The 14082-nt window shown below is 36.5% G+C and overlaps 1 protein-coding gene across 1 annotated transcript in view; it reads right to left on the bottom strand.

Moving 5' to 3' along the window:
• Nucleotides 1–14082, bottom strand: part of LOC139959582 (integrator complex subunit 1-like) — a 47530-nt gene that overhangs the window by 13596 nt on the left and 19852 nt on the right. Inside the window, exons 20-34 of the mRNA XM_071957300.1 lie at nt 13476–13605; nt 11625–11789; nt 10898–11044; nt 9716–9883; nt 8963–9058; nt 8480–8644; nt 7593–7704; nt 6291–6449; nt 5291–5363; nt 4037–4230; nt 3515–3630; nt 2759–2821; nt 1926–2102; nt 1407–1536; nt 367–424 (exon numbers count right to left, since the gene is read on the bottom strand). Coding sequence (XP_071813401.1) covers nt 367–424; nt 1407–1536; nt 1926–2102; nt 2759–2821; nt 3515–3630; nt 4037–4230; nt 5291–5363; nt 6291–6449; nt 7593–7704; nt 8480–8644; nt 8963–9058; nt 9716–9883; nt 10898–11044; nt 11625–11789; nt 13476–13605 — 1953 coding nt within the window. The remainder of the gene's footprint in view (nt 1–366; nt 425–1406; nt 1537–1925; nt 2103–2758; nt 2822–3514; nt 3631–4036; nt 4231–5290; nt 5364–6290; nt 6450–7592; nt 7705–8479; nt 8645–8962; nt 9059–9715; nt 9884–10897; nt 11045–11624; nt 11790–13475; nt 13606–14082) is intronic.

Here is a 14082-nt window from a genome sequence, read left to right as displayed (position 1 = left end):
GTTATGGATATATGTCCAACGTTGTGTCCTAACACTGCTATTGTCAGAAGATACACATCCAGCCAGCATACACACTGTATAGACCGGTAGTCAGCCTTGCTACATATCTTATCAATTGTAACATCTTGTATTCTGTACAAACTCAGTATCTGTTGGAGAATACCTGGTTTTCATTGCATCCACAAATGGGTTACATGTTCCCTAGTTACGCTATTACCTCACAAAAAGTGGAAAGTACTAGCAGACTGACTGACTGACTGATGAACGGAATGATGGGTTTAAATTTTTTTGATATTACACTCATTTTAAGGAATATAGTCGATAGAAATTTGATAAGACAATCCAAAACTCAATGTTTGCACTCACTGTGACTTTTTTTCTTCGTTCAATTTCGTCATCTTGTCACCAGATTGAGAATCGGATCCTGGAAATAAAATATTAACACAGGATATTTTAAAGAAAGCTGTCAACTATCGAAGACTAATGAGAGAGTTTTCCATTTTGTTAAGCTTAGAATGTACTTCTGTACAGAGTGTATATTAAGCTATGCAAGCTTTAACAGAAACTGGTCGAAAAACACAATAAGCTTTATATATAATAATTTACTATGTAAAAAGTTAACAAAATCTTGCGTCTGGAGAACCTTTCATGACATATGAAATGACATATCCAAAGTCCATCAGACCTTAAAACATTATTTACCCGTCATCCCATTTGTAAACAAAATGTACATAGATACAGATGAATAGTATAATCAGTTAGGACAGTCAGAACAAATGAACAGTACCAAGAACATGAACAAGATGAATGGTAACAGATTGTGAGTGGTTTGGACCAGGGGTGCAACCACTGTTTTGTACTGGAAAGGGAGGGGGGTGAGGGGTTCTACTCACCTTTGAGAAATCTTGATAAAATGGAGGGAGTTTAGATGCAAACTGGTGCTATTTTTTGTAACTTTTGAAACAATGTTGAATAATTTCTCAACTGTTTATAACTGATATATATTCATGTACTGTGCACTAGGAACTTTTGTAATATCATATGCCAGTAGAGCAGGGGATGGGGGGCGGGGAGAGAAGCTTTCTCATTGGTTGACGGCAACCAGACATGTGTAAAATAGCCAAACAAAAAAACAAGGTGCAACAGTTTACATTTCGTTGCTAAATTGTGCTATCTATGAATGGTAAAACCAACATGTTACTTCGAATGTGTCACACTATGTGTTTAGGTAATGTGCAGGTAGTTTGCCCAGAAAGTTTCCTCAGGGATTCAAAGGAATTCCCAGTACTTTTCAGAGACTGTAGCTCGTCAAGTTTCACAGAACTAGAAAGGACCGTTATGGCAGCCCCCCTCTGTTGAGTTAGGGTGTGGCTGAAGATTCCCCATTGTCCTAGTTATTACTTTACCTGGCAACACAGCCTTTAGTTTTGCTTTGTAGTGGTTTAACAGTTTGTTGAAGGATGAATCTACGATGCAGTGAGTATCCTGGAGGGCTGTAATAACTTCAAGTAAAGTTCTCTGATGGTTACTCTTAATCTGTTCGATAAATTGTCAACCAAAAGAAAAGAAAATAAAATAACAGAATGAAGAATAGTAACTTTGTTAGTACCAGTGTTCATACAGAACCTTCAATTTTAATGACATTCCATTTGATCAGTAACATTACTGGCAAGAATTACTTCAGTTTTGGAAGTACTAGTAGACAAACAAGCACCATACAGATGCATGCACTGGATTGTGTTACAAGATGGGGGTGGGGGAGGGGGCGGGGGAAAGAGAGAGAATGGCCATCAATGTGGTGTCATTTATAGAATGTTTATTACTGATAACCACTGTTTGGATTATTGCATATAAACAAACTACAAGTTAATCACTCAACAGAGTTTCTTTCAATGTTGGAAGAAGGATGAATGGTGAAGCGTTACCCCAAGTTGAAGAATGACTCTGAAGAGAGCCAGAAGTAAGTTACTGTTAGCGTTGAGAGAGATGATCATGCTAGCCCGACCATCATCATCCTCTGTGAATCCTCTCAGAGCCTCCACTAACCAACTGAAGACTCCATCACCATGGGTACTTGATGACTTGTGCTCCTGCATCAGGACCTGTTTGCGGAGAAGACCAAATATGCCAGGGTTGGAAAAAGTAACCTCTTAATGTTGCTGTACTGTTTGATATGAAACAGAACGGTCAGTTGGTGCAATACCAACAAACGAAGCAAGAGAAACTAACGTAGACAATTCACAAATGTGACGTGATCAACCTTACTCTGTAAAGGAGATTTCCTTCATCCCCACTCCCATTCCCCTCCCTCTACCACCCCCCCCCCCACTACTTGCTGGGAGAAAACTTGGGTACTTCTCAAAGGATTCTGGGATTGACACTTTAAACACTGAAACACCCGATCATGACTCTATCAACTTGAGGAAAACACCAAAATGTTCAATATGAAAATGTTACAAAAATACCTCTAATATACAAAAACTGCTTTTATTAAACAGAGAATACTGCTTCATTTCAAAATCTTACATTAGATTTGATGTCAACCAATGTGAAGGAGCTAAGTGGAACTACTTTTATCCCTGGATGACATTTGGTAGGACTTATTTGAATCATAAGTAGGGTCTATTCTCTGTTTAATGAAGGCGTAAAAACCATTTCCCTGCGTGTTAGTCGTCAATTTTCAAATTCATTTTAAGCATAAGTGTGATGTGATCTAACATAAGTAATGCAAGTTGTCAAACAAGAGAATTTTACCAACCTTCTGTAACTGTCTGCAAATCTTTTGCTTTTCAGCAGGTTTGACCTGAGACTCAATCAGCAACTGAAGACCAAAGAAGATCAAGATTAGAGTAAAACCAGAAGAGGAATAAATTTACATAAATTTAAAGTAGACAAATCAGTTTCATATCTACAAGAGTAGGAGAAATATAAACAAAGTATACATCGGCCCTTCAATAGTTTATGCAAATACGGCGTTGGGATTCGTCGGCTAGATGCTCGTTATGTTAATTAAATGCATCTCTAGTACATTCCACTAATTACCTTTACATATTAGTTCTCCTACATGTCTACATACAATTTCATGGCAAAGTCAGATGCACTGATCCTTCTATTCTTAGATTGCATGGAGAGTACGGCACTTTATTTTCAATGTTTAAACAAAATAGTAAACTTGATAGAACAGTCGTTTTAAATATCACAGTTCAAATGTTGCAGGTGAAAATATTGCGAATTTCATAACCTGCCTAGCATCATTTGAGTTTGAGTCACTCCAAGATTAATGTATGTCGTCCAGTTACAGAGTTGTTGACAAATGACAATTCATAATAATGGACTTTAAAATATGAATCTAAGAGGCTGACTTCGGTCAGCTTGCGGCTTTAATAAGCCAATGATGGCTTCTTCGCGAGTTCCTGCTTTGCAGGAGGATCTAAAATACATACATACATCGCATACTATATCCAACAGCTGTCAAACTCAAACCATTGAAAGTGAAGAGAGGCTAGTATAATACCTTTCTTAGGTGTCCATAGCACACTGCCCTAGTCCATGGCTCTTGTTTCTGTTGTCCAGAGGGCTTGACCTCCTTCATCTCAACATCCCTGTCAGATGGTTTGGAAGTCGATGGTTCTGAACATTAAATAACAAAAAGAATAGAGTACTTTTTGCTGAAACACAGATAAAATTATAGAATATAATTCTGGTAAACTTCCAGATCTCCATTCAATAAATTAATTAATCAAATATGATCTAGGACACCTGACAAAGAGGAAGGAGCAGAATGGATATAAAAATAAATGATGAATCTCAGCTGGACTGCTGGTATTTAGAAAATATGTTCCAAATTTATACCAGGAACAGAGGGACCATTGTGACTTATAAATAACAGCTGATTACTGTTAATCAAATTCTCACTTACTACAATTTAATTTCATATTGCCACGTATCCCAATTAGTTCCTCATTCATTTATGCGTACACACAACAAAGACGAAACCAACAAATAAACCATGGGTGACAAAAACAAAATACAATACCTTTTTCTTTTTTATCCTCTGGTTCTTTCTTTGGCTCTTCTGAGATCAAAAGGCCTTTAAAAGTGCTCCCCCCTGTAGCCCCCCTCATGTGCTGGACCTCTACCAGCCGGGCCATGTATGCCTTAGATGCGACAGCTCGTTCTAAAGCAGATGGCATCTGATCCACAGCAGCATCAAGGTGGACCAGTAACTTACTGTAAAATAACAAAAATATTACCATTTTGAAATGAATGAAATTAAATGGTGGTAATGAACCAGACAGGAGAGGGGTGGGGGGGGGGGAAGTGGGTTACTTATTGCATATTTAGCTTACACACTCTTTGACTCAACAACACAAAAGAACGAGTCAATGAAGAACATATATGTTTAATTTTCAACTTTTGGTGTCTTGTTATGAAGTGTGTTGTTGAAGCTATGAATATAAAGTTAAATCCCAATGAATTTAACATTAACAATGTTCAGATAACAATGTTCAGATAACCTTATCTACATTATATGTAAAGGAGCATTCCAAATATATTACATACTTTCAAGGGTGAATATCTTCAGAAGCAAACAAATCTTTGAAACAAAACTACATTGCCCTCTATGGTTTTCTATTTGTGGACTACTGCATCATAAAACAGGGCCTAGAATTTTCCTATTTAACCACTTGCTTAAAAATGCCAGTGCTTGGAAAAAAAATCTACTGGCTAAAGCCAAATTCTCACAGGCCTTTTTTTCATGAAAATACAACACATATCAGTTACTGTACAGGACTTTGCAAGCAACCCAATGATATTTGCTGATGATAAGCAGTAATACAAGGTGGCTTATGTTAGGTACGGAAACCGTGCTGATTCTTTGAGTGGGGATTGTCTACAACCTTACTATGTGTCTACTGGCAGAAAATTAAAAGTACTCTTTTCTTTCCACTGGCAAATGACAAACTCAACTCGGGCTTAGCCAGTAAATAGCCTGAAGTTTTGGGGCCTTGATAAGTAAAATACACTTTGCTCAAAGTCATTCTATATATCTTGGTATAATTATTATGTCTTTATATTACATGCTCTTGGAAATGAGATGAAATATTCAGTTATAACTTTTTCACATCTATTAACTATTAGTTTTGTTGACTTTCGTTCCCACTATAAAGAGTTATAAAATCATTCTCAGTGCCATGGAACAACAGACATATTGGGTAATATAGTATGCTAAGTACTGATCTAAATCACAAAACCTGGTCAGGTCAAAGGTTATCTCAGTGTCACTGACCTTACACTCTGGACGGGAATTCCAAACGACTGGACAAACAGAACAAGCTGAGCAGGCTCCAATTCAACCAAGGCTAGAAAAGGAAATGAAAAAGACATCAAAATTAACAGAGGAAACAAAACCAGACAGATACCAAGTAAATCAATTTACAGAGGAGAACACAGTAAATTTATTCCACATATTTAAACATAAAATGAAATTTTCAAATCTCATTACATACCTAATGTTTACCCCTATACAAATTAATGTCGGTTGGTATGACCAAAAACCAGCCTAACTGTGGTTATTATTTAGCGGTTTTATCGGTATTGTTAGGTTAGTAACTGTATGATCCAGCATCAGTTGACGTGGTTACTGAGTTGGTATTGGCAAGTGTTCAGGTATACTAGGTAATTTCAATATACTTGTTCTGGGTTGATTTCCAGACCGCCACTATTCATATGAAGTTTATCCCAAATATACTAGGCATATCAGGATAAGGACCAACATTTCAACTAACTATTCAATGCGAAAATTTGAAAATTCAATTCGAAACTTGACAGAAGATTCTAGTTAAAATGATAATGTATCTTCAAGTTGGCACTGAATTTCATGATATTGGAATGATTGTTTAATATCTTCCTCACAGAACCTTCTGCAAGTTAGGGTTTCTGTATGATCAGTTTATCCAACATCTCAGAATAAACCGTTTTAGTCTATTTTCACTTCATCAATCTATAAGAATTGATACAAGTCCTTTTACTCCTGCTTATATACAAGCAAAAGATAAATATACAACAAAATAGAAACAACCAAAATAAAAGAAACAACACAGAACTGATCAAAACCAGAACTCAAACACCTTTGCTGTCAGAAGCTTACAAAGAGTTTATTTATTCACTGATGTGTTGCGCGGACTACACCATCTCGACAAACTTACGAATCTGCATATATCTTCATAATCTGCATAATCTGCATATACAGCTATTTGAAATGTGGTGGAAATCTTATGTCAACTCACCTGCATCTACTAACTTAGGGACAGCAGACCGTATCATCCTGAGTTTAAGCCAATCAGGGAAGAGAAGCGCTTCTTCGGAAGTGTCGACCAGGAATGCAGACGGTGGCTGACTTTTGTCGGGAAACCAAGTATTTAAGAGGATGTTGAAATTAGTCGCATCTAAAGAGGAAACAAGATAAGTGAATGACATAGATTTGTGCGTTTGCAGACATTTACATTTCACGTACATGCAAGGATGAATATTCATATCTTCAATGTTGTCTTCATCAAGCTGAAAGTGACTGATAAATCGTCATTTAAGTATTTGCCTAGATTCCGCTGATTATTTCTGAAGCTTTCCACAGACATATGTCACACATTGGTGTGACAGGTGTGAACCCCTTCACAGACACGGAGAATGTCAATCACTGGCAGGTACAGGTCACACATCACTAGTTAACAGGAACTGGCACAGGCCCTAACACTCAGGAAGCTTGTCACTCACTAATAGATACAGACTGGTCACTCAAATAATAGCTTGTCATTCACAACAGGAATGGGAACAGGTCATTCACTGTTAAATAGGTAAGGACACACATACATCAATCATATCACTCACATCATTCAAGGAGTGTTAGCTCAGTGGTTAAAGCCGATGCCTTTTAATCATAAGGTCCCAAGTTCGAGTCACTCCAAGATTAATGTATATCGTCCAGTGACAGAGTTGTTGACAATTCATAATCATGGACGTCAAATATGAATCTAAGAGACTGACTTCGGTCAGCTTGCAGCTTTGATAAGCCATTGATGGCTTCTTCGCGAGTTCCTGCTTGCAGGAGGATCTAAAATACATACATCATTCACTAACAGGTATGTACACATGTCACCCATTAAATGAAATGGACACAACTTACTCTGCAACAGATATGGACAGTTGCCACTCATATGAAAGTATTAGAAAGCATAATTAGGACTAAATAGCTCAAGAAAAATGATTAATACCACACTCAAAAGTCTATCTACAGGTTACTTGTAGATGGTGATTATTAATACTACACTCAACAGTCTATCTACAGATTACTTGAAGATGGTGAATTAGTAACGCTACACTCAACAGTCTATCTACAGGTTACTTGAAGATGGTGAATTATTAATGCTACACTCAACAGCCTCCCTATCTACAGGTTACTTGTACATGGTGATTATTAATGCTACACCCAACAGTCTATCTACAGGTTACTTGAAGATGGTGATTATTAATGCTACATTCAACAGTCTATCTACAGGTTATTTTCAGATGATGGTGACACTGATATTAGGTACCTTTAGGTGGCCCATAGGTCAGAAGTATAGCCATAGCATGAACCACAAGTATATGCATGGTAGCTGATAGACCACTCTCCCACTGTAGAAACACTTGATCCTGGGTATCAGACTAAAAGAGGAAAAAAGTACAAGGGTAAGAAAAGAAAGGAAACATTAAAGTGACTTTAAACATCATGAATATTCATCACTTCCTCTGCAGATAATTTGACCACAGTTTACAGAAACTGATTCCGAAAGCTTGATGAATTACACCAGTATATACAAGATGTGTGACAAGATAAGAAAGTAATTATCAAACTATATAATTCATCAATATTGAGATTTAAAAATGTGGCAAAATATTCCAATCAATCCTTTCTTGTTTAACTTTGTCGAGTCTCATAAAATGAAAGCTACATCCAGTGTAGAAATACAGAGCCCAAATAATTTGGTTTAGTCTTGGGTAGTACCTGTGACATTACTAGGGATTCATCCACAAGCAATGAAGGTGTGTGTACACGTCATGGCAGTTTCTTGACGAGGAAAATGCGAAAACTTTGTGAAAAACATTATCACCCCACATTCAAGCTGTCAAATTTTCTCACGAAATCTTTCATTCAACAATATCATCTCCAAACAAAGACAAAGGCCTTACAGGACAAACTAAGACCCTCGCAATTTTCCAAAATTGTGAATCTGTTCAAATCGGTCTAAAAAATCAGTATAACATTGACCAACTTGATTTTATCTAGAATCTAGTTACTGATTCATTTACATTTTGCCAAATTGCAATCTATCTCTGCTCTATGATGATGTCTGGTATATTTCTGTTTCTCTTCAGATATAATTGTAATCAATCTGCTACGAAAATCGACTAGGAATGGGCCGGACGTGTCGCTGCTTACCCAGCTGTAGCCTTCGCTCTGAGAGCTGGTAGCCCTCTGGAGGTAGCAGGAGAAAATGTGTAACATGTTGAAGAGGTTACAGTCGGTGAGAGGGCCACTGACTCCATTCTTAGGCAGGAGGAATGTCAACAAAGTCAATCTTTCCACCACGAGCTGAGCAAGGTCCTAAGAAAGAAAACAGAGCATGGGAGAGAAACATGTTTTTTCAAAAGGCTTTTGTTTTCTTTTTAAATATTAATGCTATGTGTTGTGCAATTTAACATTTTTTCTTTTTATATTCATTGCTGGAAATTCAACAAACAAGGATGTGCGTCACGTTTCCCAGATAGGATGCAGGGCGAGGGGGGGGGGGGGTGTTTGTACCCCCTTTTCAACTGGATATAAAATGATTCAAAGTTATCAGTTAAAGGTGATCAGCACAACATTGTGTTGAACAAATTATAGACAATAGATAAATATAGATAGGAAAAGAAATGAACTGACCTGTACAAGATCTGATAATTCTGTGGGACCAAAATGGTAGGCCAAGTAGGCGATGTACGCACTGACGGTAGAAGGGTCTGTCTCAACCAGCATGGCCTGAAAAAATAATGAAATACGATGAAACATGATGAAAGACATTTAAATGGGTGTCTCAACAAGCATGGCCTGAAAAATAATGAAACACAATAGACATTTAAAAGGGGGTTGCCAAGTCTCAATAAGCATGGCCTGAAAATTAATCAATAAACACAGACATTTAAAGGCGGTTGCCAAGTCTAAGTTTGAGAAATTTATCAAATTCCACAGTGACAACAAAAGTTATTAAAATTCATAAGATTAACATTCAAAATAACCTATGTAGCTCATTATGCAGGCCTTACAGTTTGGAGTTATTTCTGTGTGACTAGTGTTCAGCAGGCATTCTATTGGCAGGGTTTATCCAAACGTGAGTGCGGACTGTCAAAACCGATATTTGCAACGTGGGAACCACCCATGTGCAAAACCTCAAAAAGTAGCCTTAATGAAAGTTACAAGCTACTGAACACATTTCTCGGGACAGGATAAATGTAACGTTGCATTGCTGATACATCATTCAGCTGAAAATTGAATCCAAGGCCAACATCCACTTTAAAGAAAGTTGTCCTGTGAGGTACGTTAAATACAATGTAGTCTCGGTTGTTTGATGAAGTCTTTGTAGGAGATGCCTCTAACATCTTCTAGTAAACACATGTAATTGCAAAATATTGCTCTAACCTTTCGAAGGGAATCAACCACAAGTTTCTTGGCCGCATCATAATTAGGTAGAGAAGGCAGATCTCTCAGAAGCCAGGAATGGCTCTCTAGTATATGAGATGGAACATTTGGTTCCTCATCCTTGCCTCTGTTCTCCTCTGAGGGTCTAGAGATGACCATGGCAAGTACCTAGAATTATCAACAAAAAACACTCCTCAGGGGATGATACAATTAAGCTTATAATGGTTTCTGATGTTGAGGTATAATTCCACAAAAATGCTGTTATTTGCCAGCAACTGTTAACTGACAGGAAAAAGCAGAATCTGTATATCTTTGTAAAAAAAAGGAAATAAAAAAAAATAGAAATTTAGAAATTTAGAAATTAAAAAATTAAAAATTAAATTAGAAAAAAGAAATTAAAAATTAAAAATTAAAAATTAAAAATTAAAAAAATTACAATTAAAAAAAGAAATTGAAAAAATATACAGTACTGCTTTTTCCTGTGGCTATAGCAGTTGCTAGCATATAACAACATGTTTTTGTTTACAGTGCTTTGGTATGCATATCTTTAATTATTTCCTGGAGTATTTTTCAAGTATAAACACAAGCAATAACTTTACTGACATTACTCAGTCTGATGACACTGTTGTAATTACAAACTACAATTAAATGGAAGGTTGGTAAAGAATAAAAATGCTTCAATGCTATTTGTAAAAAGAAAAAGGAGAAGAAAACATGATATTAAAGTGAAATCCTTTGTATATATTTGAAGTACAATATCTGCATCAAACATTCTAGTTTTCATAAGCCATCCATTTTTCTTTTCTGTCTCTTTTTGCGCTTTGTGTGTGTCTAAAATTAATTGATTTCCTAAGCCTTTGTCAGCATATAGCTGGGATTGAAACTGTAAGGATCATAACGTCGGGCTATCTTGACTTATTCACTTCTTCAATACACACAAAGGTCTTTGATATAGCAACTTATCAGCATAATCATTGTTGTTGTAGCGCATAGAAGTTAAGCCCTGTGACTTATTTTATATTTTTACTGATACAGGCCTCTGAAACTCTCTTAGTAACTTTCTTACTTTTATTGTGATACCGATCGATTCTATGACCTTTTTCAGAAGATTTAAATGAATAAAAAAATCTACAAATTTCATCATAGTGATACTGGAGAATAGAATTGCCAACCACTGATTACCTCCAAACTTCTTGACCTTTGACCTGCATGTAGCAATACCAACTTCTTTAAGAAGTATGCCAGCACCTCACAAGTCGTCTCTGGTTTACCTTCAGTGTTGTAAAGAATTGCTTGAATTCGACTGCAGAGCTGAGACTGTTTCTCTCTCTTTATGAAAGCAAATGAAAGAAAAACATAAATCAAATATGAAACTAGAAAGATAAATTTGTAAGGATTAAAAGCTTCTCAGAGCAACAAGGTAACAATCACTTCGAACTTCAGCCCCTCATCTTAATATCTGAAATCTGAGAGTGGAATTTTCATGCAAAAGTATCGATAAATTTTATCCCTACATGGGATCTACTGAACAATTACAATTGTAAAATTTGGAAGTTGATTTATCCATTCTGTGGAAATGGTAGCCACTGTTAACTTTGTGTTGGCTTTTGAACGATATGTTGCAAATTTCAGCCAAACTTCCCCCTTCCTAACCAGTTTTGTGTGTTTCTTGCCGATAGAAACCAACCATGTATATATATAGCGCATTACATCTACCAATGATTAACTACTTCCAACAAATCAGGATCACTTTAATCAATTTTGAGAGCCAGACAGATAACATCAAAAATAATTTTGGCTTGTTTGCTTCTTCTTTTTCATTCTTTCTTCTACGTGACAACCGGACTCTCCTGTAGTATTAAATATCATGCATGCAATAACCACACACAATGTAAAGTATGATATTTACCTGTTTTTCTTCACTGTTGGTACTGCTACTAGTGGAAGCATCTTCCATACTCTCAGGATGAGCATTCATTAGGAACTCACAAAGGCATTGTACTGGAAGCATGTCTAGGGATGTATCAGAGGAATTGACAAGCTCAGATAGCCAAGACATGGACTGGGAAGTGCCCTAGAAATTAAAACAAAGAACAGAAAACAGGTAGTAATCAAAGCGAACTGATGAAGATGATAATTTCGTTTGGTTGGTTTCTTGCTGTCACTCTGAACAAGACATGAAATATTCAAATACATGTTTCACACCCATCGATCTAACTATCGGATCGATACATGTGGTTACCAGAGAGATTATAAGGTGACTTTCAAAATACTGAGAAATTGAGATAAATATCTCAAGTTCTTAATGTTTACTTGGCTAGAAATTGTTACATATGAGAGATGATAGCCTCACTGAAATATTTTGAAGGTATACAAATTGAGATAATTGGGAAACAAAGATAATAGTTTTAAACATCTCTAAACTCTAGATACTCAGATAACTGAATATGATGACATGTTCATGTTTGCATTTTCAAATATGTAATAAATATATGATCAAATATGATCTGGTGTCATTGTTATCTGAATATATTTTTATTTTCAGATATTTCAATATTATTTTAATGTGTTGGTTGAAAGTTTACGTCAAAAGCAAACTTGTATTGAGTCTGTACTGGTACTCGTATTCTGTACTCTAACTCCACCTTAGGATCAATACTCAAACTTGGGACATTAAGGAACCTAGTATAGATACACTAGTACAAAATTAAGTACTCATATTCACTCTTGGAGCCTTGTACTCCGACTGGTAATTTGGGCATTTCAGTAGCAGTACAAGAAATAATGCACTTGTAATTAGGTACTCGTTCTTACAGTCCTGTACTCAGACTAATACTCATACTACTTGAGTACTCATACTCACTCTTGGAGCCTTTAACGCAGACTGGTACTCGGGAATTTCAATAGCAGTACAGGAAATAATACCCTTGTAATTAGGTACTCATTCTTACAGTCTTGCACTCATACTGGTACTCATACTACTTCAGTACTCATACTCACTCTTGGAGCCTTGTACTCATACTGGTACTGTGGGCATTTCAATAGCAGTACATGAAATAATACCCTTGTAATTAGGTACTCATTCTCACAGCCTCGTACTCAGACTGGTACTCATTCTACTTGAGTACCCATACTCACTATTGGAGCCTTTTACTCATACTGGTACTGTGGGCATTTCAATAGCAGTACAGGAAATAATTCACTTGTAATTAGGTCCACATTCTTACAGCCTTGTACTCATACTGGTACTCATACTACTTGAGTACTCATACTCACTATTGGAGCCTTTTACTCATACTGGTACTGTGGGCATTTCAATAGCAGTACAGGAAATAATGCCCTTGTAATTAGGTACTCGTTCTTACAGGCTTGTACTCAGACTAATACTCATACTACTTGAGTACTCATACTCACTCTTGGAGCCTTTTACCCAGACTGGTACTCGGGAAATTCAATAGCAGTACAGGAAATAATGTACTTGTAATTAGGTACTCATTCTCACAGCCTTGTACTCAGACTTGTTCTCACACTACTTGAGTACCCATACTCACTATGGGAGCATTGTACTCATAGTGGTTCTCTAGGCATTTCAATAGCAGTACAGGAAATATTTCACTTGTAATTAGGTACTCCTTCTCACAGTCTTGTACTCAAACCAAGGAAACTTCTTCTTTAGTACTCGTACTCATGCTTCTGTACTACTAACACAAGTCTTGACATGAGTGACCAATTATACTATAAACCTCAAATGCCAGATTACCTGCTGATGGATTACGTCTAACAAGAAATCAGGATCCCGACTCTTACAGAACATGTGGCCGAGCTTGATGACTTTATTCAGCTGCTGCAGTTGTTCTATGACTTGTACTGGAGGACGTCTTGCCAAGCCCCTAGAAAAACAAAGCAAAAAAATAGAAAACAAAACCATTTTATATTGTGTTCAGTACATTAATACTCAAAATGGTAGTGACAAATCAAATCAAACAAACAGAATTGTCAACATAAAGCCACTGTCTTTGAAGTCTTTCAAGTGTGGCAAGAAATTGAAAATTATCCTCATGAGTTTGGATTCCCTTTCAGGTCCAACCTCGGCTTCCTTCCTCAGAAATTGTCCTTTTCAAGATCTACTCTGAGATGGTAACTCACAAGTAAAAACCCCCAAAAAATGCACTCTGTGTTTGAAACTACGTCCCATTTTTAAGTTTCAAAGAGTTTTAAAGACAATGTGAAAAAAGGCCCAATTTTTGTTTCTTTCTTTTCAATGAAGAAAATGATTACTATTTAAAAAAGAAATATTTGTATCGGTCACTCCACAACTTTTTGACAACCTTGGTGTCCATTGCATTACATTCTGAATCCATAAGACT

Source organism: Apostichopus japonicus, chromosome 19, assembly GCF_037975245.1.
Source record: "Apostichopus japonicus isolate 1M-3 chromosome 19, ASM3797524v1, whole genome shotgun sequence".
Lineage (NCBI taxonomy): Eukaryota > Metazoa > Echinodermata > Holothuroidea > Aspidochirotida > Stichopodidae > Apostichopus > Apostichopus japonicus.
Note: the sequence above shows the minus strand (reverse complement) of the source record. Positions and strands in the feature narration are given on the sequence as shown.